Source organism: Pteropus vampyrus, unplaced genomic scaffold (assembly GCF_000151845.1).
Source record: "Pteropus vampyrus isolate Shadow unplaced genomic scaffold, Pvam_2.0 Scaffold103, whole genome shotgun sequence".
Classification (NCBI taxonomy): Eukaryota; Metazoa; Chordata; class Mammalia; order Chiroptera; family Pteropodidae; genus Pteropus; species Pteropus vampyrus.
Window position 1 is genome coordinate 1,695,728 of NW_011888884.1, and position 24,204 is coordinate 1,719,931.

At 44.6% G+C, this 24,204-nt stretch overlaps 1 protein-coding gene across 1 annotated transcript in view; it reads left to right on the plus strand.

Moving 5' to 3' along the window:
* EPB41L4B (erythrocyte membrane protein band 4.1 like 4B) overlaps positions 1–22,750 on the plus strand; it is a 119,082-nt gene extending 96,332 nt beyond the window's left edge. Inside the window, exons 22-27 of the mRNA XM_011364986.1 lie at positions 2,728–2,908; positions 4,725–4,802; positions 11,132–11,248; positions 13,675–13,743; positions 18,693–18,838; positions 20,091–22,750. Of these exons, the coding sequence (XP_011363288.1) occupies positions 2,728–2,908; positions 4,725–4,802; positions 11,132–11,248; positions 13,675–13,743; positions 18,693–18,838; positions 20,091–20,160 (661 nt within the window). The 3' untranslated portion in view covers positions 20,161–22,750. The remainder of the gene's footprint in view (positions 1–2,727; positions 2,909–4,724; positions 4,803–11,131; positions 11,249–13,674; positions 13,744–18,692; positions 18,839–20,090) is intronic.
* Positions 22,751–24,204: the final 1,454 nt, after the last annotated feature.

A 24,204-nucleotide genomic window follows, 5' to 3' on the forward strand; every position in this document is an offset into this window, starting at 1 on the left:
AAGAAAATAATCAGGCTGCACATTAAATTTTACTTGTGAAAGTGTTATCTCATGAATTTTACATGAATTTACTTCAGAGGTAAAACTGAAAGACTTAATGAACTTTAGATACGTGTTTCTTTGTCATACGATCTAAGGCAAAAGGTGATTTAAAAAACATTAAGAATTTGGAGTCTTTTTCAGTTTTAGTCTTTTTCAGTTTTATCAGTTGACTTCTTGCTATGAGTGACGAGCTATGTTTTTTTAAACGGCCTTTTATGTAAAACTAAATTATAACTATGCTTTTCAGGTACATTCTTTTTTAATAAAGTAAAAAAGAAATTTTAATCCTACTCTTCCACTTAACTAGCTATGTCACCTTGAGCAAGTAATTTCACAGTCGGCCTCTGAATATCATCTGCTTCTCTCAGAATGGAGATCATAATACTGGGTTGTCATGGAAATTAAATGGGCTGATGTAACTAACCTGACTTCATCAGCATGGATCCAAATTCATGGTGTCTTATTAATTTTCCCACTTTCCCCCTTTAATAAGTCCTACATCTTCCTCTTGAGGCTTTTCCAGCCACAGAATGATCTCAAATCCCCTAAGTCCCTCCCCAGTCAGTCCCATTCACACTGCAGCTGTGTCCCATGGCCCCATGTTTTCCATGAGGCCCACTGCCATGGTGAGGCCCTCATTAGGGACCTTTCACAGGTCATACTGGTGTCCACTGGTCATGGATCTTTTATCTACACTCTTTTGCTCAGCCATCATTTCTAAAACACAACTCCTTTGCCAGGATGGCTCCAGAAGTTCCACACGGAGGACCTTTAGGGGAACTGTGTCAGGGTCCCCAAGACTACCTTCAAGTTTGATGATTCACTAGAGGACTCACAGAATTCAGGAAAGCTGTTCTACTCACAGTTACGGTTTGGTAGAGTGAGGGATACAGATTAAATCAGCAAAGGAAGAAGGCACGTAGAGTGGAGTCCAGGAAGCCCAGGCACAAGCTGCCAGTTGTTCTCTCCTAGAGGAGTCACATGAGCAGTGCTCGATTCTCCCAGCAACAATGTGTAACAACATATGTGAAGTGTTGCCAACCAGGTAAGCTCACCTGAGACTTGGCGTCAAGGTTTTTATTGGGGATCAGTCACGTAGGCATGGAACACCTACGTGACCAAACTTAGCTACTCAGTCTTCAGCCCTCCAGAAGTCAAACTGATACAGTATGACCTAAAACCCCAGCTGTACACACAAAAATCGGTGTTCACCGTAAATCACGTTGACAGCATAAATTATCTGGCATGGCCCCAGGTCTCAGGTATGCAAAGACACTCTAATCAGACCGGATATTCCCAGGGCCCAAAGACTCTCCCAGGAGCTTGTCAGTGACCAGTGGTTCCTTTGGAATGTGCAGGGTTTGAGCACCCCAGGCCTGCCGAGTTAGCCATTTGCTCAGACAACAACCTGGTTGGCATTAGAGCCTAGGGCACTTGTCTTGATTTCTATTAAGTTTAAGAAAGTACTGCCAATAGGGATTGATGGTACTGTTCCAGTCCTGTGCCAGGATGATCAGATCGAAAGGGCTTCCAGCCTTGACATCCCTTGTGGGGAGGTCCAACCTTCCCCACAAATGCACGTCCTGGAGATGAGCCCAGGGCACCAAGCCAGACTTCTCCTCCCTCATGGCTACTTCCTTCTAGTATCCTTTTCTGCCTGCATCATCCCATTCCATCAGAGAGGTTTGTATATCAGAGCTAGTGGCCCCCCAAACAAATGCACCCAATTCCTCGCCTAACCAGTAACCAGTTTGTCACACTGAAAGAACAGTTGCTCCTAGGCCACAAAAGGGGCCATTGCATCCTTGGCTCAGAGCAGTGGATTCCTATGAGCCTTGCCTTTACACTCCTAAGAGAAGCCACTTAAAATAATATTTCTTTGTTTGGTGGTTCCTCAAAAAGTTAAACATAGATCTACCATATGACCCAGCAATTCCGTTCCTAAGTGGAATTTCAATATGAAAGAATTGAAAGCAGAGACTCGAACAGATATTTGCACACCCATGTTCACAGCAGCACTATTCACAATAGCCAAAAGGTAGAAACAACCCAAATGTCCATCAACAGAAGAGTGAATAAACAAAATATTGTCTATCTATATGATGATTTATTATTCAGCCCCAGAAAGAATGAAATTTTGATATATGCTACGACATGGGTGGACCTTGAAAACATTATGGTAAGTAAAATAAGTCACATCCAGAAGGGCAGATGTCATGTGAGTTCACTTATACGAAGTACCTGGAGGAGTCAGATTCATCCAAGCAGAAAGCAGAGCAGATATTCCTAGGGGAGAGGCACTGTATTTCCGTGCGTACAGAGTTACTGTCGCAGGTGCCGAAAAAGTTTGGGGCATAGATAGTGGTTATTATTGCACGACATCGTGAATATATTTAACGCCACTGAATTGTACACTTACAAATAGATAAATAATAAATATGTATATCTTTCCATTAAAAATTTCTTCTTTAATCCCTTGGCAAGTGACAGAAAATCCAGCCCAAATTTGTTTTGGCAAAAATGCCCATGTATTGGATCTTATAAGCGGGACCTCTGGTAGATGTCTGTTTGGGGGTCTCCTGACCCCCACCCTGACTGTCCCTCTTCTGTCCTCCGTCCCGCCACTCCCCACAGCCTGTTTATTGTTGTAATGAGCAGAGCTTCATGTGCTTTTAGTAACCGCAGTGATGAAGACGACCTCCCTCCAGACCTGGCCGAGGCAGTAGGCGTGTCCACCACAACCACCACCAACAGCTCCACAGCCGCCACCACGCCAGTCTCGGTGCCACTGGTGTCCCCCAAGATCCACAAAATCAGCTCGCCTCAGAATTCAGAAGGCAAGAACCAGCTGTCCCCAGGGGCCAAGGTATGGAAAAAAGCCCTGAGGAGAAGATGCACTTGCTGGGAATTCAGGATAAATTAAGCGTGTGGCATCCGTGTGCCTTTAAATTTTGCATAATCAACTCTTCGCGCTTGTAAAACAACATAACAACCACCAAAGCATGTTTTTTATATAACTGTTCCCAAAAGATAGGCTAACCATTTATGAAAGACAAATAGTATAATATAAACCCCTGCACACTGTACTTGAAGAGAACTTCGACGGCAATTTTGATTTTAGAATATCATCACTATATAGGCTATTACTCCGCTGTAAAGACAGAAGGCGAGAAACGGGTTTTTTTTCCCATAATGGAAAATTGAGGAGAGTAAAACATAGACTTGTCCCTATCCCATTCCTTATATTGAACAGCCTTTTAGTAGTTTGAAAATGGAAAATAGTATTCTATTTGTCAGTCTGACACTTCAGGAAATTGCCAATGATGTGAATGGGCTGTGATAAAGGCCTTACACAAGACATTGGTTTTCTCTGAGTGACCCTTAGCTGCAGTCACTCTTCAGCACCTGGACCAAATACAGTCAAATCTATTGTTCTCCAAGTAGATGCTGAGATGAAGGTGGCTTGATCCATGGACCCCACGGATCAAGGAGCAGTGTGTGCATGGAGTAGGGGCCTGAGGGGAGACTGGAGCCCCAGACTCTGTTCCCAGCTGCTCCCTTCACACACTTTGTGGCTGCTTAAAATGAGCAGTCACTCCGCAGCCCTCGTTTCTCCAAGCCTGATTCCTCCCCCTAAAGGTGGGAATAAGATCTGCCACCCTGCTCAGCTCATGGGCTAGTTAGTGTCAGGTCCACTGGAGGTTAAAGTGCCTGTGCAAACTGGATGCCCAGGGCTTCTGCAGCTTTGGGGACTGGGATCCTGGTCATGCCTAGGTACCAGCGGTCCAGACCCTCATCCTGTGTGACCAACGCCAGTCTTTCACCGGGTCCCTGTCCAAGATCTCTAGGAAGACTGCCGCGTTCCTCACCAGGAAGGAACCTGGCTGGCCCCCTCAGCCAGTGACTGGCCCAAACTAAAGCTCCTGCTTTTCTGTAGATCACCTCCTGGTATCTCGAGTCGGGTTGCCCTCTGTTGTGCTTTGTCCCAAGTAGGGGCACAGCCTCCTATCATGTATTCCACGCCATGGTCGGATCCAAGTGAAAATATTTATAAAGCGGAAGGGAGTGCAGTGTGATGCAGGTGACATCCCGTCAGAGGCCACAGGGCTCCCTCTCCTGGCAGTTTCTCTCCTGAAGGCTCTGCTTTTGCCTAGTTGATGGGGCTTATTTTTTTTCCCCCGACAAAGGACCTCAAGGTCCCCCATGCTGCTGAGATGCCAGGAGGAGAGAAAAACACATTTTCCCCCAAAAGGAACATGATTGTCAAAGGTACCCCTCTCTCACCTTAAAGATCTTCTTCATTATTGTGCAAATGAGTTCAGCAACGTGAGGCCTTGAGCCTCTTAATTCAGGGCGGGGTCTTCGCCTTCTCTTTGTATAGTCAAAGGACTCTTGGAAGTGTTTTTCCCACAAAAGAGCAGTCAAAGAGCACTCAAAGCATTTAAGAAAAATTGCTTACAGCTTCAAAATAAAAAAAAGCAGTTCTCCACCCTACACCCATTAAGGTTTCAGAAAAAATAGGGGGTTTGTTTGCAACGTTTTGTTGAACTGTGGAGGGGACCGGTATGATTATGAGTTCAGTGTTAGAAAGCGGGGAGAAGAGAGGTAGGGAACCTCTGTGGTTCCTGGTAAAATTCCTCTGAGTCGTCACTAACTGGGATATTTTTTGTCTGCTTTCCTAGAGTCCCTCTGACCGAGGAGGTGCCTTTACCTTGGAGCCGGGCGATCTCCTGATGGATTTCACAGAAGCCACTCCTCTGGTAAACTTCCCTTTTTGCTAAAACCACAAAAGCCACAGTCCATAGAAACAACTTGGCAGTGGGACAGATGGACAGAGGTGGGCATTGCTGTTGGGAAGACTTTTCCTCTGGTCCTGGTCTCAACCTGGAGGCTTAAGGATCTGCTGTCTTTGAGGGTTCAGGCACCAGGGGTCCCTCCCAGAGCCCTCTAGGGAGAGTGTGCTCCTTTGTCTCTGAAACTGGCTGCAGGGCCCCACCCCAACCTGTCGGCTGCTCCTCAAGCATTGCAAGGCTCCTTGGTATTTGGGTCTCAGCTTCTGGCTTCCTGGGCTGCGCCCCGCATGCCTGCCCATGGGACATCACTTGTCGCTTCCAGCAATATGCGCTGGTCTGAAGCACCTGCTCAAGTCCTCACCCCAGCTTTCCAGGCCCCTCGTGCCCTCCCCCCCTCCCCGTCATCCTCCATTCTCTGCATACAGATCTCCCCTTAGGGAGGGTGGCCCTGTGGGACTCCTGCAAGGGAGACACCCTTGCAGGGGAGGAAGCACTGAACCAGGAGTCATACAGGCCAGCCCTGGCTCCAATCTCTGTCCCCTCCTTAAGAACCTTGTCATTGGAGAGTCACTGCCTCATCAATTAAATAAGGATGTCATTGTTTGCCCTGTCTGCCTAAGGGTGTTCTAAGGATAGAGGGGGAGGAAGAGAGGAGCCCTTCAAGAATATACAGCACCATAAACATGTGTCAGATATTATTAATATTATTAGAGGACACAGGCAAACTTGGATGTATCTTTGGCTCAGCTCACAGCCTAATACCTGAGTATACTTGAGCATTAATCATGGCTCACAAATTTGGAATATGAGTCAAAATGTGAGCCAAGTCAAAAACCATCTCCTGAGAGCTTACTGTGAGCCAGGCCGCAGAGAGGCCCTGGGAGTGGATAGGGCGGTGAGAGGCCGGAGGGGAACCGGGTTGATAAAGGGCCCAGATCAACAGGGGTCCATGTACTAGACAGACAGGGAGAAGCCAGAAGTGGGAGTCACCAAGGACTGGCTTGCTGGAGGAGGGTGTGGTGGGTCAGAAGGATTTCTGAAAGGCTTTCCAATGAGGCAAAATGCTGTTCAGGCTTTAAGAATGATCACCAATCCTGCCTTAGCTGGCACCAGGAAGTCATCTGTGATTTATACAGTTTTACTTCTCATCCCGAGATTGGTACAGTCTGAGAGCTTCGAGTCAGTGCCTTGGATAAACAGTTGAGAACTGATGGTGGCTGACACCCTGCTCTGGGAACCTTCAGAGTTATTCCCCATGTTCAAGTGAATAGAGCCAAGTTATTCATGGCCTTTTCATTAGACAAATTTGCCAAGATGGGGTAGGTCAGAAACATAGGATCTTCCTGCATTGCCTCATCTCCCCTTTGCACAGGTGGGGAAACTGAGTCCCAGAGTGGGGTAGTCACACAGAGACTGAGCTGAAGCTGGAACCTAAGTGTCCTGGCTCCTTCTCTGGTACTCTTTGCATCACACGGGGTTAAATCCAGCCTCTTCTTTAGAGAACTTGTCACTTTGGAGGAGAGCAATGCGTGGGAGAAGGGCTGGGTTTAAAGCACTCCCCAGACTGGGAAAGTTCAATAAAGGGCATGGTGGAAGGGATAGCAAGTTAGGCGACCTGGACCTGGTGCTACATCATGATCCCAACTGAGTGTCCCAGTTATATCCTGGGGAGGCTGCGTTGTGGGAGATGGAAGCCTTGGTAGCAATCTGAGGACATCCAGTCTAGCTAGAGGGCAGCATCCCCCAAAGGGACACGAAAACCCCTAGGGTACAATCAGAGAGCCGATGAAGTCAAAAGGAAGAGAAAGCTAAGTTCCTAGGCTTCATGGTGCTGGGGTTTTAAAGTATGAGTAGGAGTTTGCCAGGTGGAGAAAGTGGACCAAATTGTTCTATGCAGAAGGCACAGCATGAGCAAAATACTTGGTATTTATTTAAAAAGCCCAATAGATCTGAGAACTAGGGTTAGTTTACAAAAAAATATATCATGGTTTCGGTAGGGGTCATGGGATTCTCTTAAAGACCATTGCGTTATAGATCAGCTTATGGATTGAATTGGCCATCTTTTCTTTGAATCTAATAGACCGAGATTAGAAATGGAGCAGCATCTGGCAGGGACCCAGAGGTCCCCTGATATAAAGTGCAAATGCCTGCCAAGTGACTGTCCAGCCTCTGCTTCCAGCAATAGGAGGCTCATTTCTCCCCAGGATACCTTGCTTACATCTCTGGGTGGCTCCTACTTAACTCTGAAACAGGGTCCAGGGTGCTGCACTGCCCAGGCACAGGACGGCTGAGGTCCTCGTACGGCACTGAGACACAGCTGTTCCCTTCGCAGCTGAAGTTTGCAGTGAACACATGTTCTCAGGGTGAAGCATCCTTTGTCTCACTTGTGTGGACTTGAAGCGCAAGTGCATGTTCACTGTGGACATTCACACAGAAGGTACGCTAGAGGCTGGTATTTTGGCAAGAGCCCACTCCATTTGGGCTTTCCTTGGCATCATTGGCTTTGACTTTGCTTAGCTCCAGAGTCCTATCTTCCATGGGTACCAAAGGGTCCTAGAGAGGAAGAATGACTTCGGCAGCCTGCTTCTCCTTTTGTCTGGTTCTCTACCCTCCATTGCCAATATCTGCTCTTCCCAGCATCATAGAAATGTAAGCAGCAGCCCCCTCTGCCTCGTTGTCAGGGTGATAGAGGGTTGTGTTGTCTGTGTCTCAGGGGACAGCAGAGGAAACACTGGTCTTAGGGTCTGGGGCTGGATGAGACTCCTAAAGCCACATCACTGCCCTAGTTCTTTGGAGCTAGGAAAGAAGCGAGAACCAGCTGGATGGACAGGGAGCTGGAGAGAGATGAGGGACAGATTTTCTTGCCTTCATTCAATAATGTTCCACCAAGACACTATCAGAGCTAGTTTAGCCCTTGTAACTTTCCTCCCTTATGATCCAGTCTGTGTGTGGAGTGCTTTTCAAAGAAGCATAGTCCAAACAGCCAAGAATAATAAAAAGGTTCAATCTTTAATTGGTATCTCTCAAAAAACATTCAGGAAGATTAAATTCACACCTCCTGGTAACACTTCCTGAATCTCTTTTCACTGCCATCTTAATTTTCCTGCACCCTGCCCACCTCCAAGGCCTTTTGTCCTCAAACTCTCCACGAAAAAAAAAAACATTGTTCCTAGCTTCATTTTTTTCAGTATTCCCCCTACCCGCTTCCAAATCTTTTCTTCTCTAATCCCCACCTCGTTTATTATGGAGCTCAATTTAGCAATCTAAGTCGTACCACCTCTGCAGCTTGTTGTCTGCCCAGTCTCAGAATCTGCATCACAGATTTCATAATCAGATGGGAGTTTCTGCCTGGGATGGAAGAGGTGGGGCGTGGGGTGGGGACGGAAGAAGCCAAGTGAGGGAAGATAGCACCCACTCTCCATCTGGTATTCTCTACTGGGCTATGAGTGTGAGCACGTGCACAGAGGGTGTTGGTGTTAATAGAGTGAGGGGAGTTAGAAGGAGGGGACCTTTATACATCAACAGCATGGACCCTAGGAATACAGAGTCCTGCCCCTGCTCCAGGTCAACCGTGCCAGCTTCCTTTCCCAGGTAACACAGGCCAGAAACACCTGTGCCTTCTGTCTTCCTGATGCTTTCTTTCTCTTTTCAATTTGTCCCTCCCTGATCCCTGTACTTCATAAACCACTCACCCAACTGCAAAGCAGAGCCAGTCAGAACCCAGCTCTCTTCTGGGTCTGGGAACATTGGTCAAGAGTTCACGTGTCAGGGAGGAGATTGGCCTGGCTGAAGGAAGGCTGCGTAGGGCATAGGATGGGCCCTGGGTTCAGTGTCAGAAGAACTGGGTTTCCGTTTGTCTCAATAACTTAGTTTTTATTTTGAACTTCATTCTATCAGGAGGGCTAAAGCTTAATCTCAAGTCAAATCATGTGCCTCTTCAGTCTCCCTGGGGTTTCATACTTGATCTCCAGGGCACAGGGAGACAGTCTCTTTATAAGTTCGTGATGTCATCTGCTTGCCCATATATCACAATGTCATCTGCTTCCCCCACACAGAGCAGAATGGAAACCACTGTCCTGCTGGGCTACAAATCCCTACCTGTTGGGCACACCACACAGCCAGTCTGCTCTGAAGCCTGCCACCTTCCCAGCTCTACTTGAGCAGAGGGGCGCAGGTCCTGTTTGCCCCTTAATCCCTATTTCCCGGCCTCGGCCCACAAATGAGGTGCCCCTTTGCTCGGTACTCCTTAACGTCGACCCCTCCTCACTTTCCCTCTGACTTCTCTTTCCTCAAACCAGCAATCTGTTATCTGGATGATGAAGACTTACATGTTTTCATCTTCATTTGTCTAGGCCAAAGTCCTTCTGTTTTCCAAAGAATCAGATTTTGAGACTCAAAAGTCAAACTCAAGTAGAACCTAACTGCCTGAATGTGGGAAAGACCCATGAGGAAAGGAAATACCAGGCGAAAAAATAAATCGGTCTTTCAAAATAGTATCCTATTACATGTGCTATGTATTTCCTGTTCATTTACTTAGAGTCAAGAGAGTGGGAGCCCCAGGAATGTTCTTTTGTTTAATTCCACTTAGATGCATATTTAGAAAGGTCAGAGATGCTTGTGGAATAGATCAACATTTTTTTACCATAAAAGTCCAATGCTGGGCAAAGCCTTAAGTCATTCATTGTCATCTTCAATTCAGACATTGATGGGCTGTACATATTTTAGCTTACAGGCAGTCTATCTGTGTTTTTTGTTGTGTTTTGTTTTGTTTTTTGTTTTGTCATTTATGCCAGCTTTTATTTTCTTCAAAAAACATACATTGAGTGCCTACTGTTAATCTGCAGAGGCAAATTCCCTGTGGCCTGGGGCCGCTGGTGTCATGGTTCTGGCTGGGACAATAGTGTAAAGAGTAATGGTGGTAACTCGGCCTGAGGGCAGGCAGCATCCGGCTTCACACAGGCATGGCTACCATCTTGTGGCATGTACGATTTATCCTGAGGACCAGAGAAAGAAGTGGGAGTCGGAGGGATTTTAAGCAGGCTGGTAAAACTTAACTTCAGGTGGCTAACATGGACTCACTTGTTTCTGAAGAATGGATTTAGAAACAATCAACTAGAGTCTAGACCCATAGATTTAGACTTTGCAGATGCCACGTCTGCACATCCCAAATTTGAATAGTAAAACCAGGCTGTAATGAAGGCCATTGTGAGGTAATGGTTGTAAAAGCCCCTTGTAAGTTGTCCAGGACTGTACATTCATGTAGAGGACAGAGTTAGATTAGTTTGGAGATGGGAAAGAGGCTTGCAATTTTTCTGATTATTTTTCAATGAAACTTACTCAGAGGCTGTACTTTATTCATTATGGCAGGATCATAACAACTACTTGAAGAAACTCTCTCGTGCTAAAAGATGCATGTATTTATTTTCTGGAGTGAATGGTCCCTCCCTGAAACCCAAACTAACCCCATCCGTGGCCCCCTCTCCTAACATCAGAACATTCTCTCTTTGCCATTCTCATCCTTACCAGTACAAGCTGTTGGGCCTCTGCTGAGTGCATGGCACTATTTAGCGCTAGGGTGGGGAACCCGGTATCCCAAGTGACATGGCATTCTCTCACAATGCTTGGCATCTTCCAGCTAAGCAGCAAGGTACCCCAATGGCGATATGAGATGCCACAGCCTGAGCCCATGGTGTGGGAGGGGGCTCAAGGCCAGTATGTTTTCTGAACACAGATGAAGATCCATAACTGATTAAATCTTAAACTCTGTGTTCCTCCTCACTGATACATCTCTTTTCTGGATTGCTCTGTTGGACATCTACTCACCCATGCTCCATAATGGGGCTCTTATTTAGCAAGGTGCGGAGGCTTCCAGGCATGTAAGCAAACACCCTCAAGTGTGTGGTCCCTTCTCCTACTAATTTTCTTTTTGGCTTGGCCTGGGCAATGCTTCAGAATTCTCAACAGCATGCCAGAAAGCCACTGCCAGTCCTGCCCCTACCTGCCAGCCCCGGGAATAGAGTTTTGATGTGGCGTTCTGCTCGGATAGTAAAAAAGACAGATGAGGGCCAGAGTGGAGGAGAAAAGGTGGAGAGAGGAGGGAGGGGGCGGGGAACTAGATGCCAGTTGGCCAGAGGTTGGAAGTAGGCTGCGGGTGAGGCTGGCTTGAGAGCAGTCTGGAGCTGACAGATCCGTCTTGCACTGTGCTATCTTTCTCTCCTTCCCCTCCCTTATCTCTTCTTCCTCCTCCCCATCTCTCACCACCTCCTCCCCCCCTTCTCTCCTCTCCTCGTGAGCAGGCAGAGCCCGCCAGCGCCCCCCACTGTGCCCACTCTCGCTGTTCTCCTCCACTCTCTCTCCCCATGAAGGAAGAGACCACTGGAGTTTGCATGCACCCTCCAATCAAAACGAGGCTGGTAGGTACCCTGGCCGGGAGAGGGGCCTGGCCAGGAGAGGCGAGGCGGGCAAGAGCCACCAGGCGGCGGCCCCATGGGTGTGCAGGAGCACCAGACCTCCGCAAGAGCCTGGCTGAAAGGTGCTCTCACTCCAGGATGGATGCAGGGTTTGGAGACCAGTTAGCCCTGGTCAAACTGGGACACATGGCTGCTGCAGTCCCGCCCCTCCATGTCTAGGTCTGAAGAACCAGGAAGAATTTGTTTTCTTAGAGCTTTGTTGAGTGTGGATGCTTTTCCCGGAAAGAAAAATCTTAGTTGCATTTCTGTTGAAAATAAAAACGTTTTAAAACTTGTCTTTTCTGCTATGTATCAAGATAACATTATGAGTATTACATAAAGACTTGAAAGGAATCACCTATAACCCCAACCTTGCACAATGTTTTTTCATTTTTGCAAGATTCCTGCTAATATTTATTCATATTCATTCATAAATTTACATGGTTAAATTATGGTATCCACATCATCTCCTTTTATTCACGTAATGTTATGTTTTTTATCTATCTTGTTCCCGTTACCACATTCTGTGTGACTATCTGTGTTCCGTAAGTGAATGGTCCACCATTTACCTAACCAATTCTTTACTGCAGGATGCGTGCTTGGTTTCCAGTTTGTCATTGTTCAAAGAAACACATGTGGTTTTTGCATCGGGCATTTTATTTTCTCAGGCTAGACCCTGCTGGATTCAATATTGCAACTTCGGCTTTGCTCCCTCTTTAAAGCGGTTACACCGAGTGACAGCACCATCAGAAGAGTGACTATGCTTGGCCACAGCTGAGCAACGCAGAGTGTAACTAACTGTTGGAATATATTTTTCCTTATTTAGAGCAAGTATAAAATAATTCTTTGGAGTTGTTGCCAACTTTCACATTTCTTTAAGAGCGATAATAAACTTCTTTTCCCTTCCATTTCATAACAGAATCTTATCTGTATGTTACTTTTGATTTTGCTGTTGGTCTCAGAACATCCTGTTAAACCTGAGGCCATGGGAGGAGAGTGCACCACACGGCTTCGTCCTCAGTCCTTCTCTTACTGGGCTGTAGGCAGCCACCACCAGCAACCTGTGTTGGCACCTGAGACTTAAGGCAGTGTGGGGTCCATTCTGGGAAGCTGGAGATGTTTAAAGAGGCAGAAGAGAGTTTGGGGAAGGGGAGCAGGCTTGGACCAGACAGTTCAATGCATACTGCAAGGACGTTGTCAGTCCCAGATCAGCCGGACTGAGACCTACTCCACATATACAGAAACCTCAGCAGATTTGGGTGTGGTCTGACGTGCTCTTATTCATTCCTTCCTTAATCCACACTAGAGTGACTCAAGAGCATCAAGTAGCTGTCCCAGGGTCCATAGGCAAGACCCTGAGAGACATAAAGGCTGCTGCCAGTGGGTAACGGTGGCCTCAGTATCTTGGCTGCAGCCCTCTGGTGGCCGGTGGCACAGTGTGCATTCACCAGCAGATGTGCAGGCAGGTTCTGTGCCCTGGGAGTTGGCTCCAAACAAAGCTAGTGCCAGATCCTGGGTCTGCTGGCAGTCCTCTAGGCCAGCGTAAAAAATAAGCTCTCCTCCCCTATTCTCCAAGGCCTCTAGGAGGTCAAAGTCAAAATGACCAAAGAGAAAGAAATGGAAGCTAAAGCTCTTTTCATCCACCTACCACCACCTGATCAGGCTTAAGCATCCATCCTCTTTCAGACAAGCCCCGTGCTGCAGCCACCCCCGGAACTAGGCACCTCTGATCACCATGCCTTCTGTTCTCAGAGACCGTGGTGGCGAGATTCTCACATGTTTACATGGGTTCCCTCTGTTGCCCAGATTTTACAGGAAGTCTAGCAACTAAAGTGAACAGATAGGGAATGCTTTTTGGCCTACTTAGTCCAGGCTTCCTCGTCCAGACTAATAGTGAGGTCTTAGGTAAATCACTACTCTGTCCACTGTGATAGACTGTGCCTCAGGATGTGATCTCTCAGCAGCCTCTGGTCCTTTCTTTTCAGCTTCGGAGAAGCCATCAGCAGCCACCCCAGGTAGTCTCATTATACACCCTGATCATGGCCTTTTGTGGGTCAGGCAGGCCATACATAGGGCCCAGCATAACTGGGAGGCCCAGGCAGATCCCAGTGAAGGGTTTTAGGGCGAGGTAGGCACGGGGTGTCCCACAAACACGAGACTTCAGCCTGTCATCCCTGCTGAGTCCCGGCCTACAGCACAACATCGGGCACGGATACGACCACTGGTAATACTCCTGAGGGACCTTTGTGTGTTTTCTTGCACAAGCAAGGAAGTCCCTTTGTGTGTCCCCCAGAATCCTTCAGTTTGGTTTTAAAGGTACGCTGCCAAAGATTTCAAAACTTCATTTTCTAATCTGAAAGTAACACTCCTGTCTTTTCTCTTTTTTGAAGATAAAAACATTCCCGGCTGATACAGTGACTCCATTTCCTGATCCTTTCATTACAGGGCCCCAGTTTACTGTAAGTAGATCCAGAAAACCAATCTGTGTTTTAAGGCATTGTTCCCACGTGTTGCTTTCCTGTGGAATGCCAGGCAGCTGCTGACAGCTTCCTTTGATCACTTTGAACTCTGTGAGGTTGGGAAGGAGCTGGGGTTTGGGGCTCTCCATCTTCTAGTTATTTTATTGAGGTGAACTTCACAAGCACAAAATTAACCATTTTAAAGTGGCAATTCAGTGACGGGTAGTACTTTTAGAGTCATGTAACTATTACCTCCATCTCGTTCCAAAACATTTTTATCATCCCCAAAGGAAACCTCATACCCATTGAGCAGTCGCTCCACACTTCCCCCCTCCCTCTGGCCCCTGGCAACCACCAACCTGCATTCTGTCCTACAGATTTGCCTAGTTTGGATATTTCACATAAAGGGAATCATATAATATGTGACCTTTTGTGCCTGGCTTCTTTCACTTAGTATAATGTGTTTGAGGCTCATGCACGTCGTAGCATCTATCAGTACTTTATTTCTTTTTATGGAGGAATAATCATCATATGTATGCACTGCAATTTGTCGATCCGTTCATTCATTGATGGATATTTGGGTTGTTTCCACCTTTTGGCTATTGTGAGTAGTGCTGCTCTGAACATGCGCATACACATATTGGTTTGAGTCCTGTTTTTGATTCTTTTGGGTTGGATCTGAATCTTGATCATGGTGTGATCTTAGATAAATCACTTTACATTCTGAGCACCAATTTCTGCTTACTTAAAGTCAACACAGGAATAAGAATATCGTTGTATCTGGCTGAGTAAGGATCAAAAGAGATCGAGAACTTGAAAGTACTTTACTGACCACAGACCATCTCATAAATGACAAGCATGGGTGTCGTTTCTCAAGGCCAGAGAGGCAGGGTGGTTTAGTTAATAAAAGCAGGTAGTCATGACAACCAGCTTCATGTCATCACCTCTCTCTGTGTTGCTGGGTAGCTCATTTAAACTCCTTGCCTGCAAACGGTTGAAATGTTTTTAAACGTTTTAATGTTGTGGTTTCCTCATCTGCAGAATATGTGAGTTCGATAATTTTCAGGCTCAATTCTTTAAGTGAAAGCTTCTGCAGAAGCACACTATATAATGAGCGACTGTATGGAGTACAAGCAGGAAGTTCGGGGTCCCTCATCTTTGCCCTCACCCTCTCCTCCTCTCAGGGATCAGAGTTTGTAATTCCCAGAACCAAATGATTTCTAAGGTTCCTTCCAAAGGGTTTCTAGCCAATCTGGAGGATCTGTTGGGTGGTTGTGGGTGGTCTAAGGGTAGCTCAAAGTGCAGTCTTGTGAGCTGGATAATGGTCACTACCTGAGGTGGCCACAGCCACATGGAGAGAGAGAGCATAAGCAGTGGCTGATTCAGGTTTCAGAAGACAAACAGACAGGAAGGAAGGTGTTCAGCAGTCCGGGCAGAGGCAAAACCAGGCTCCTAGAACATTCTTTTCTAGGGTCATAAGCTGCTCCCAGCACCTGCCTTTTAAGAACCAAAGGGCAGAGACATAGAGACTGGGCGAGGCGGTTAAATGCTCCTGCCCCGATGTTCATCCCACCCCTGCCATTTTGCTGCACACAGCTCCCCAGCTGGAAGCTCTCACTTCCCTTAGCTGGGCACTCTGGCCTCCTGGCCAGCCTTGGCAGTGCCATAAGACACCCAGGGAACCCCTTCCTGAAAAGCTGGGGGCCCAGATGGAGTGGGAAGCCAGTGTCAGAAACCACGCTGGGACATTGAAGAGTTGAGCAAGAATGACTTGCTGGAGGCAGCTGGAGCAAGCAGAGGGGACAGCATGAACCAGAGTCCTGGGGCAGGAGTGATCATCCCCCATTCAAGTGACTGAAATGAAAGCCAGTGGGACTAGAATTCAGAGACCAAGAGGGTGGAGAAGGGGAAGAGGAAAGGACAAACGCTGAAGGGGCAAAACCATCCTTGGCCTTGTAGACCACAGTAGAGATTCTGATGTTTGTTCTAAGAACAAGAAGCTTTTGAAGGACTTTAAGCAGGGCAGTGACAGGGCAGGTACATTTGAAAATGTTCCCTGTGATAGCATTGGAAGAACAGTTGGGTCCAGACAGAGTGGAGTCCGGACTGTAGTTTAGAAATTTAGGATAGTTGTTCAAAGGTAAGAGGGCAGCGAGCTTGACCCAGAGCAGTTTTGATGGTGGAGATGGAGAGAGGTACACAGGTGGGGAGATATTTAGGAGGTCGGAGAGGAACTGGATTGGATAAGGGAGCGAGAAGGTCAGAGATGACTCCCAGATTTCTGACTTGCGGAACATGGATGGACAGTGGGTTCATTCACTGAGATAAGGATAGACTGGATTGGGAGGAATAATGAGATTGCCTCTGGCCATGATGTGTTAGAAATGCCTTGGAAACATCCGGGCGTAAGCAGTGAATGGGCAGTTGGATATCCAAGTCTGTAACTCAAAAGAGAGACTAGACTGGACAATACAGAGAGTTACTGAATTGCATGGGCTTCAGTCTCCTAATTTTCTCATGCCTTTGTGTCATTTTCTCTTCAGCTCCCCATTAAGGTTAAGGTATTTGACCTTGCTGCAGGTTTGGCCTCTCCTATCCTGAACACAGTTATTGGGGAGTTCAGCAGCACCAGGGAACTCTGCACAAAGTTGGTCTGGCAGTTGATTTAGCATTGACCTTGAGCCTGGCTTCAACAGCTGGGCTTCTTGCTTGATCCTTAAACCAGTTTCTACCTTGTATTCAGGACTGTTAACTGGGTTTCTGCTTTATACTCAGCCGAGTGCCTTGGTCTGTCTAGGATGAGGGCCCCTGGCTGCCTCTGGTCAAATTAGTGTTCCGTGTTCTCCTTCCTAACCTGTTATCTCCTTCTATCGCCTTCTGTCCCTGTTATCTGCTTTGTTCCAGCAAAAGAGCATTCATTCATTCATTCATTCATTCCTTATCTCAAAAAATATTAAAAAGATGAATACTCTGGGTTAGATTTAATAATATGGGTAACTTAACTGTTCCCCCAACATCATTCTTAAGTGAAGCTAGCTTTTTTCCTCTTTGACCTAGAGTGCATGGCATTGAAGAATGCAATGAGCTAATATAGTCAGGTGCCACCGCCTTGATTCATGCTCAAGCCGTGGCACTTTTACCCACTATTGTCTCCATGCCATAGTTTCCTCTTTTTCCAGAGAGTATAAAAAGTGACATCAAAAGCCCAACCTCCCCCCACTTCACTGAAGCAACAAAATAATTTCTATCCCTAGCTCCTGTATCAGGAAGGATGGGCTAAGTCATGCTTTAAAATGACAAATCAAATTTCCTACTCTGCTGCATGTCTGTCATGGGTAGGCTGAAGGCTCTGTTCTTTGTTGTCCTCTTTCTGGGACCCAGGCTAATGGAGCAGCTGCCATCTGGAACATTGCTAGTCACAGTGGCAGAAGCGGGGTGGAAAGGAGGTAATAAATCACATACTGGCTCTTAAATCTTTCAAAGGAAATGAAACATGACACCTGAACCCACATTTCCTTGGGCAAAGCAAGGCACATGGCCATGCATAACTTCAAAGAGGGTGAGGAAGTGCAGTCCTACCAGGTGGCTTGAGAGTAATGAGCCAGGATGATCTACTGAACCACACAGATGACTACTACAGCCCAACATCTGTGCGAGCTCTTTGTGGCAAACACCACAGGCTGGCAAATATATGATACTCCTGTTCTTATGGTCAGTTCTTTGGCATTGCTCCATTCTAAGCCAGGTCAGATCTCCCTCTGGAGGTAGCTGTAAAACACACAGGGGCTTGTATTTTTCAGCAATAGCCTTTCAGGACCCCCCAAAGATAAGCCTCTCTCTCATTGTTCAAGCCAGATGTACCCTTTCAGTACTGTAACTGTATTTGGTATTTTCAGTGGTTTTGCATGTTTCCTTGGAAGGGACAACTTATCTTTTGTCTAATCACTATGAATATAGTGCTCATCTGATGATCAAAGCCTTTTCTTTAGAAAGCCGTGGGATAAATTTCTCCGAGCTTAGGGCCAGGAACTAACATGAAAAATCAAGCATAAAATATAGAGCTGGTATTATCAAAAGAATATAAAACAAACAAAAAACATGCATAGAGAAAATACTATGAAGAAATATACTGACAACAATAAGGGATTATAGAATGTCTTCGTTTATTTACTTATATATATTTCCTACATTTTCTATATAAAAGTAATAAGCAAATCATACTTTTTAATGAAAACAACAATCAGATATCCTCCCCAGTTGAGGCGGTGTACTCTAGACCAGAAGTTCTCAAACTTTACCTTGTATTAGAATCATCAAGAACTCTTGTAAAAACACGTATTGCCAGACTTCAACCCCAGACTTTCTGGTTCTAAGGTCTTTGGTGAGGCTTGAGAATTTGCATTTTTACCAAGTTTCAATATAATACTAATGCCACTAGTCTGGGGACCATACTTTGGGAACCATTATGATAGTGGTGAAAAACACCAATTATGGAGTCAGCTAATCCTGATTCTAAATACTATTTAACACTCGCTTGAGAAGATATTTAACATCTCTGAGCCTCATTTTCCTTTTCCATTAAATCGGTTCTAAGCTGCACATTTTTTTCACCTTTTAATAACTCTGAAGTCAGAAACTCATTACAATAGTGTTGGTGACAAAGTGTAAATGGCCACATTTTTCTTTCTCTATGGCACATGCAAAAATGGTGGCATCTTACCAATTGATGTGATGAAATATGGTCTCTCCCTTAAAGGATTGTCAAGAGGTAATATATGTAAAGTGCTTAGCATAGTTTCTGGCACAAAGTAAAATCATTTAATAAATGGCAATCGATTTTAGCTAAAATTTAAAAATAATAGGAATTGTCTAGTAAGGCTTAGGGAGCAGCTGACAGTGTGAAAATGGAATCCAAATTGAGATTGATTTCTTTTCTGTTTCCTCTCCAGGCAGACTTTAGAGACAGCAAATTACAGTGCGGTCCTGGCCAGCCTTCCCCACTGATTCCAGCAGCGTCCCCGAGGCCTTTGACAGAGACCATCTCCACAGTGCAGACCATCTACACCACCCGGAAGCCTGTTTCTCTGGCAGCCAGGTGAGTCAGGGAAACAAGGCACAGATTCGAGGTTCACTGTGTTTGTGATGCATATAACCATCTTATTCATTCTTTCATTCATTTATTCTGTACTTATGGGAATGTCTTCAAAGGCTAGACAGTATTCTAGGTGCTAGGGGTATCCAATGAATAAAACAGATAAAAGTCCTGCCTTTTTGGAGTTTACAATCTAGTGTTGGGGGTGGGGAGATAGACATTAAATGAATATGTGTGTGTGTGTGTGTGTGTGTGTGTGTGTGTGTGTGTGTGTGTCAGAGAGAGAGAGAGAGAGTGCTCACACAACAGACAGACAGATACACAGACAAACAGAAGTACTAGGGAGAAAAATAAAACCACGAAGGGCAATAGGGCTTGCTGGGATGGCCTCATTGAGGTGGCATTTAAGTAGAGACCTGCAAATGAGGGAGTAAGCTGTGGCTATTTGGGAGAAAAATATACTAGCCAGAGGGAACAGCCAGTGCTAAAGTTTTTGAGGTAGACCATGCCTGGCAAGGTTAAGGGTAAATACGGGGGCTGGGATGGCCAGAGCAGAGTAAATGACAGAGGAGGTTGCCCATGAAGTTACAGGTTGGGGCCAGATTATATAGAGCCTTTTTGGCCATAGTGGAAACTTTGATTTTACCCTGAATGAAATTATTTTACAACTTGGTGTGCCTTTAAAGATGTGTACTTCCAACGGTGATGGTGTCGATGGTAGTGGTAGTGGTGGTGGTGGTGGTGGTGGTGGTGGTGGTGGTGGTGGTGGTTGTGGTGTGTGTGTGTGTCTAAACAGTGGAGCTAGATTCCATTACTAGTCAACTGAGCCTGAGGGCCGAGAAGTCAGAAGCAACCTCTAAAGCAACCGATTTTATTTCATTCAATTTTATTTATTCAACCATAGGAGGGAGCTGTGGGAGAAAGTGAAGGCAAACCCAATTTAAAGCCTGATTTAAAGAAATCTAACCCCTGGGCATCTTCCCAATCATTCAAAAGAGGCTGCTATGTACTAGCTCTTGTGCTGTGCTCTGGGGTTCCAGAGGTGAATGGCATAGGTACAGTTTGTCCCCCAAGGAGTGGTGGGTGCTCTGAAGAACTCTCAGTCTGGTGGGGGAGGCAATGCTAGCAAATGTCGGGGGTCCCTAAGGAGCCCGAAAGAGAAAGCTAAAAAAATACGATCAAGAAAGGATCTGTGAGACGATACTTGTGATTTGTGTGGGTTTATCTCACTCTTTTGTCACTTACTCTTTTTCAGTGCAGAGACGCTCCGGCAAGAACTGGAGAGAGAGAAAATGATGAAAAGACTGTTGATGACCGAACTGTGAAATTCTTCCCTTGTTGCCTGGAGGATGGCATGGTGCCTTCTGTTGTTTTCGTTCTTCGGGCTTTGTGTGCTCATGAGCACAGCATACAAATGTGTGCCCTGTTCGCCCAGGTCTCCATGGTTAGTCAAAGCCAACTTCTGGCTTGACCTTTATTGGAAAAGTTATTTTATGTCTCCTGAGTATTAGAGTTTTTCTACTACTCAATATAGTTGAGACAGGATTGAAAAGCTTTGGAGCAGAAAAATGGGGAAACGGGGATTCCTTTTCTGAAGTACCTGTGTGAATATATTAATAACCACAGGGGTTACTATGGCGCAGAATCCTTTGCTATCGATCTCAACCATGTGATTTTGTATGATCGAAACTTACACCAAGCTTTGACTGTTTGTTAGAGTCATTTTTAACAAGAGAATAATTCTTTATTGCTGTTTTTTCATTTACACTGGTAAATACACAGATCTTATAAAGTCTTTAACATTCATTTTTATTCAGACATTAGTAGATGAACTAAAAAGGAAGTTGCAATCACCAGGACTTAAGGTACTTCAGCTTAATAATCTAAAACATAATTTCACTTGTGAATGTGTTAGATAACGATATTATTTGGGATACATATAATTTATCGTTGAACCCAAAGTAGGATATTATAGCTTAAAGTGTCTAAAAACCCTTACAAGGTTAAATGAGCCAATATTAGGATTCATTTGGGTGTTCCATAAAGGAAAATTATTTCTAAAATTGATCAATTCATATCCTGTTGATAAAACCTTGACCAGAAGAAACTCTACTCTCTTTTTATATAGTTTCAAGAAATATGTTTTTAAATTTTTATTATACACTTGAACAAATTTGCAGGAATAAAAGAACCCCCTAACCACAAACTAGCCCTCTAAATTGTTCCCAAGCTTTCTAAATGAACATGCACACATTTTAAATAGCAATGATCAGTGTGTACATACTCTTTGGTTGTATTTTTCCACCTAACACATATCTCCTCTTTTCAACACAGATCCTTCTTCACCAATTTAAATGTCTTTGTATCCATGTAACATGGTTAATCTTACTTCTCCCTATTATTAGATATTTGAGTTATATCCAGTTTTTCACTCTTATAAATAGTGCTGCTAAGAATGTCTTTGTAAAAAATTCTCCTTCCTTTGGATTCTTCCCTTGGGAATATCTCCAAAGAGGGATTACAAGGTCAAAGAGCATGAAGTATTTTATAGCTCTTGCTTTATATTGCCAGATTGCTTTCTAGAAAGATCATATCTCTGGGTTGGAAGGACCTTAAAGGTCATCTAGTTCAACCCCTCATCTCCTCTGAATGCTTGAATCTCCTCTACAATTAATGATGCCACCAGCAATGTGTAAGCATTTCTATTTACCAATAGCTCTGCCAGTATTGGGTTTTGCTATTTTTATTTATTTTTGCTAGTTTAATAGGTGTGCATAGTTGTTCTTGAAAGGCCGTTTTATTTCATTTATTGCTAGCAAGGCTGAGCACTTTTCCATCTCATGGTTTACTAGCTGTATTTCCTTGTGTGTAAAATGTCTATCCATTTCTTAAGACCACTTGTTAAGTGAAATTGATCTCATGTATTTGTATCAGAAGTGTATTTTTATTTTGTATTGTATAGTTTGCTCTCCTGTCCCTATACTTAAAACTGAATGGTGCCAATAATTTGATACTAATGATTATTTAAAAAGAGTAATGCCTCATTTACTAGCATTGTTGTAAAATGAGGTATGTAAGCAAATATTCAGATAACAGAGGATTAACACTTGAAGTGCTGAATCTTTAAAATATTAATATTTTTTGAGGGAAATCTTTCTAAAACATATTACACACTTCCCTGCCTTAGTAGACAGAGTATACTGAAGAATATTTAAGCTTATCTTGATGAGTCATGGTCATCATTATAAACATCAGCTCCTTTTGTACCTTGGTGTGGTGCAGCGATGTCATCAAGAGCTATCAAAATGTGTGGGGATTGGTTTTGCCTTTCACAGGCTATTGTGCTCTTCTCACAGATGGCTTTTCCTGCTCTCTGCTCTACCAGTGAAGCCATCTGGAGCAATTGTGGTATTTGGGACCTTTCACCCCCTCATACTACATGACCCCTGGCTGTACTTTTAAAACAGCTTTAGCTGCTCTTTATCTTGTGCACACGATGCAAAATGTATTTCTGTACAACATGAGGGAGATATCTGTGTCTGGGCTTGTCACCTCTTGCCAATCCAGCACACTCCTTCTCTCTTGACCTGCTTTCCAAGTCTTCTGCTCTTCTCCTCCTGCTCTGATGGAAGCCTCCAGGGCAAAATGGAAGGTTTCTTGCAGAAGCCAGGAACCCCAGTGTTACATTTGTGTGAGGTTTGGCTCTGCTTCTGAGGAGGGATGCATGGGCTTTTTCAGGAGGTTTTGAGCCTCCTGCTTCTTCCCCACATTCCCCTGGATTCACAGATGTTTCAGAAGGTCGATGTCACTGACGAAAGTCTGATCGCAAACTCGTTGGCTAATACTGTGTATGAAAACCCAATACCTTTGGCAGCTCAACTCAACCAGTAAAATCAAGAGGATTCCATTGTTTCAGCAGTTGTCCTGGTTATTCGCCTACTTAAATGCATGACTGGTGCTTGGCATTGTGATCTAAGGGATGATTGTATCGTGGATTCATAAGGATGAAAGTGAATGGGGACAATCCACCTTTTTTACACATGTAAAACCAACACAACAGAACCATATGGTCACACAACATGTATCTTACATTCAGGAGGAAAAAAATTCGTTTGCTAATGTAATCATTCCAGAGCAAGGGATCCAAGCTGTGGCCTCAGAGTCATGGTGGACATGGGGGGTTAATGCAAGGGGTCTGGGAAGCCAGCAACCCACAGGGTATGTGGACTGTAGATTGCGTAGGAGATTCTTATGTTTGAAGGGTTTAAAAACTCGGCCCTAGAGAATTCAGAAGATCCTACCTGAATGCACCCAAATTTTATAATCCCCAAAGAGCACAGGAATATTCTGATATCTTTATCCTTTTTTCAACATCTCAAAGATCATAGCTTTTTAAAAATTGAAATTCACCATTCCCATTTTAAAGTGTGCAATTCAGCGGTTTTTAGTATGTTCATGATGTTGCACCAACATCACCACTAATTCAAGAACATTTCCATCATTCCAGAAAGAAACTCCATATCTACAGTCACTACCAATTCTCCCTTTTTCCTATTCCCTAGCAACCACTAACTTACTTTCTGTTTCTGGATTTCTGTCTATGGATTTGCCTATTCTGGACATTTCATATAAATAGAATCATGTAATATGTAGTCCTTTGTGTCTGGCTTCTTTCACTTAACACCACGTTTTCAAGGTTCATCCGTGTTGTACCATGGGTCAGTACTTCATTCCTTTTTATGGCTGAATAATATACTACTGTATGGATATACCATATTTTGTTTATCCATTTATCAGTTGATAGATATTCAGATTGCTTCCCTTTTTTGGCTGTTATGAATAATATGAACATTCGTGTACAAGTTTTTGTGTGAACATATGTTTTCAATTCTCTTGGGTATATAACTGAAATTGGAACAGTTTGATCATATGGCAACTCTATGTTTAACTTTTTGAGAAACTACCAAGATCACAGCTTTGATATCCTAAGCAATTGAAAGTGAAAAAAAAAAAATCACATATATTACTAGACAGTCGGAAGCATGGCCAAATCTATCATTGGTCAAATACTGAGATGCAGCACTGATGTGGGGGAGTTTTTATAACCAAAAAAGTTGTTAGAGAAAAGGCTCTGATGAGAAAATAAAGGTGGTTTCTTTAAAACATGAAATCGAACACAGGTTCATCTCTAAGTTTTTGTTTGACTAGCTGGCTCTTGTTCAGCCAGTGGTCTCAGAATGTTTAGGAGAAATTCTTCCCCAGAAAATGTGCACAAAAAAGGAAAACCATATATTTCTTGGCCGCTCATGGATTCACATTGCTGGGGAGCAGAGGGTCTCTGCAAACCTTGTGGTATAACTCAGAGGGGA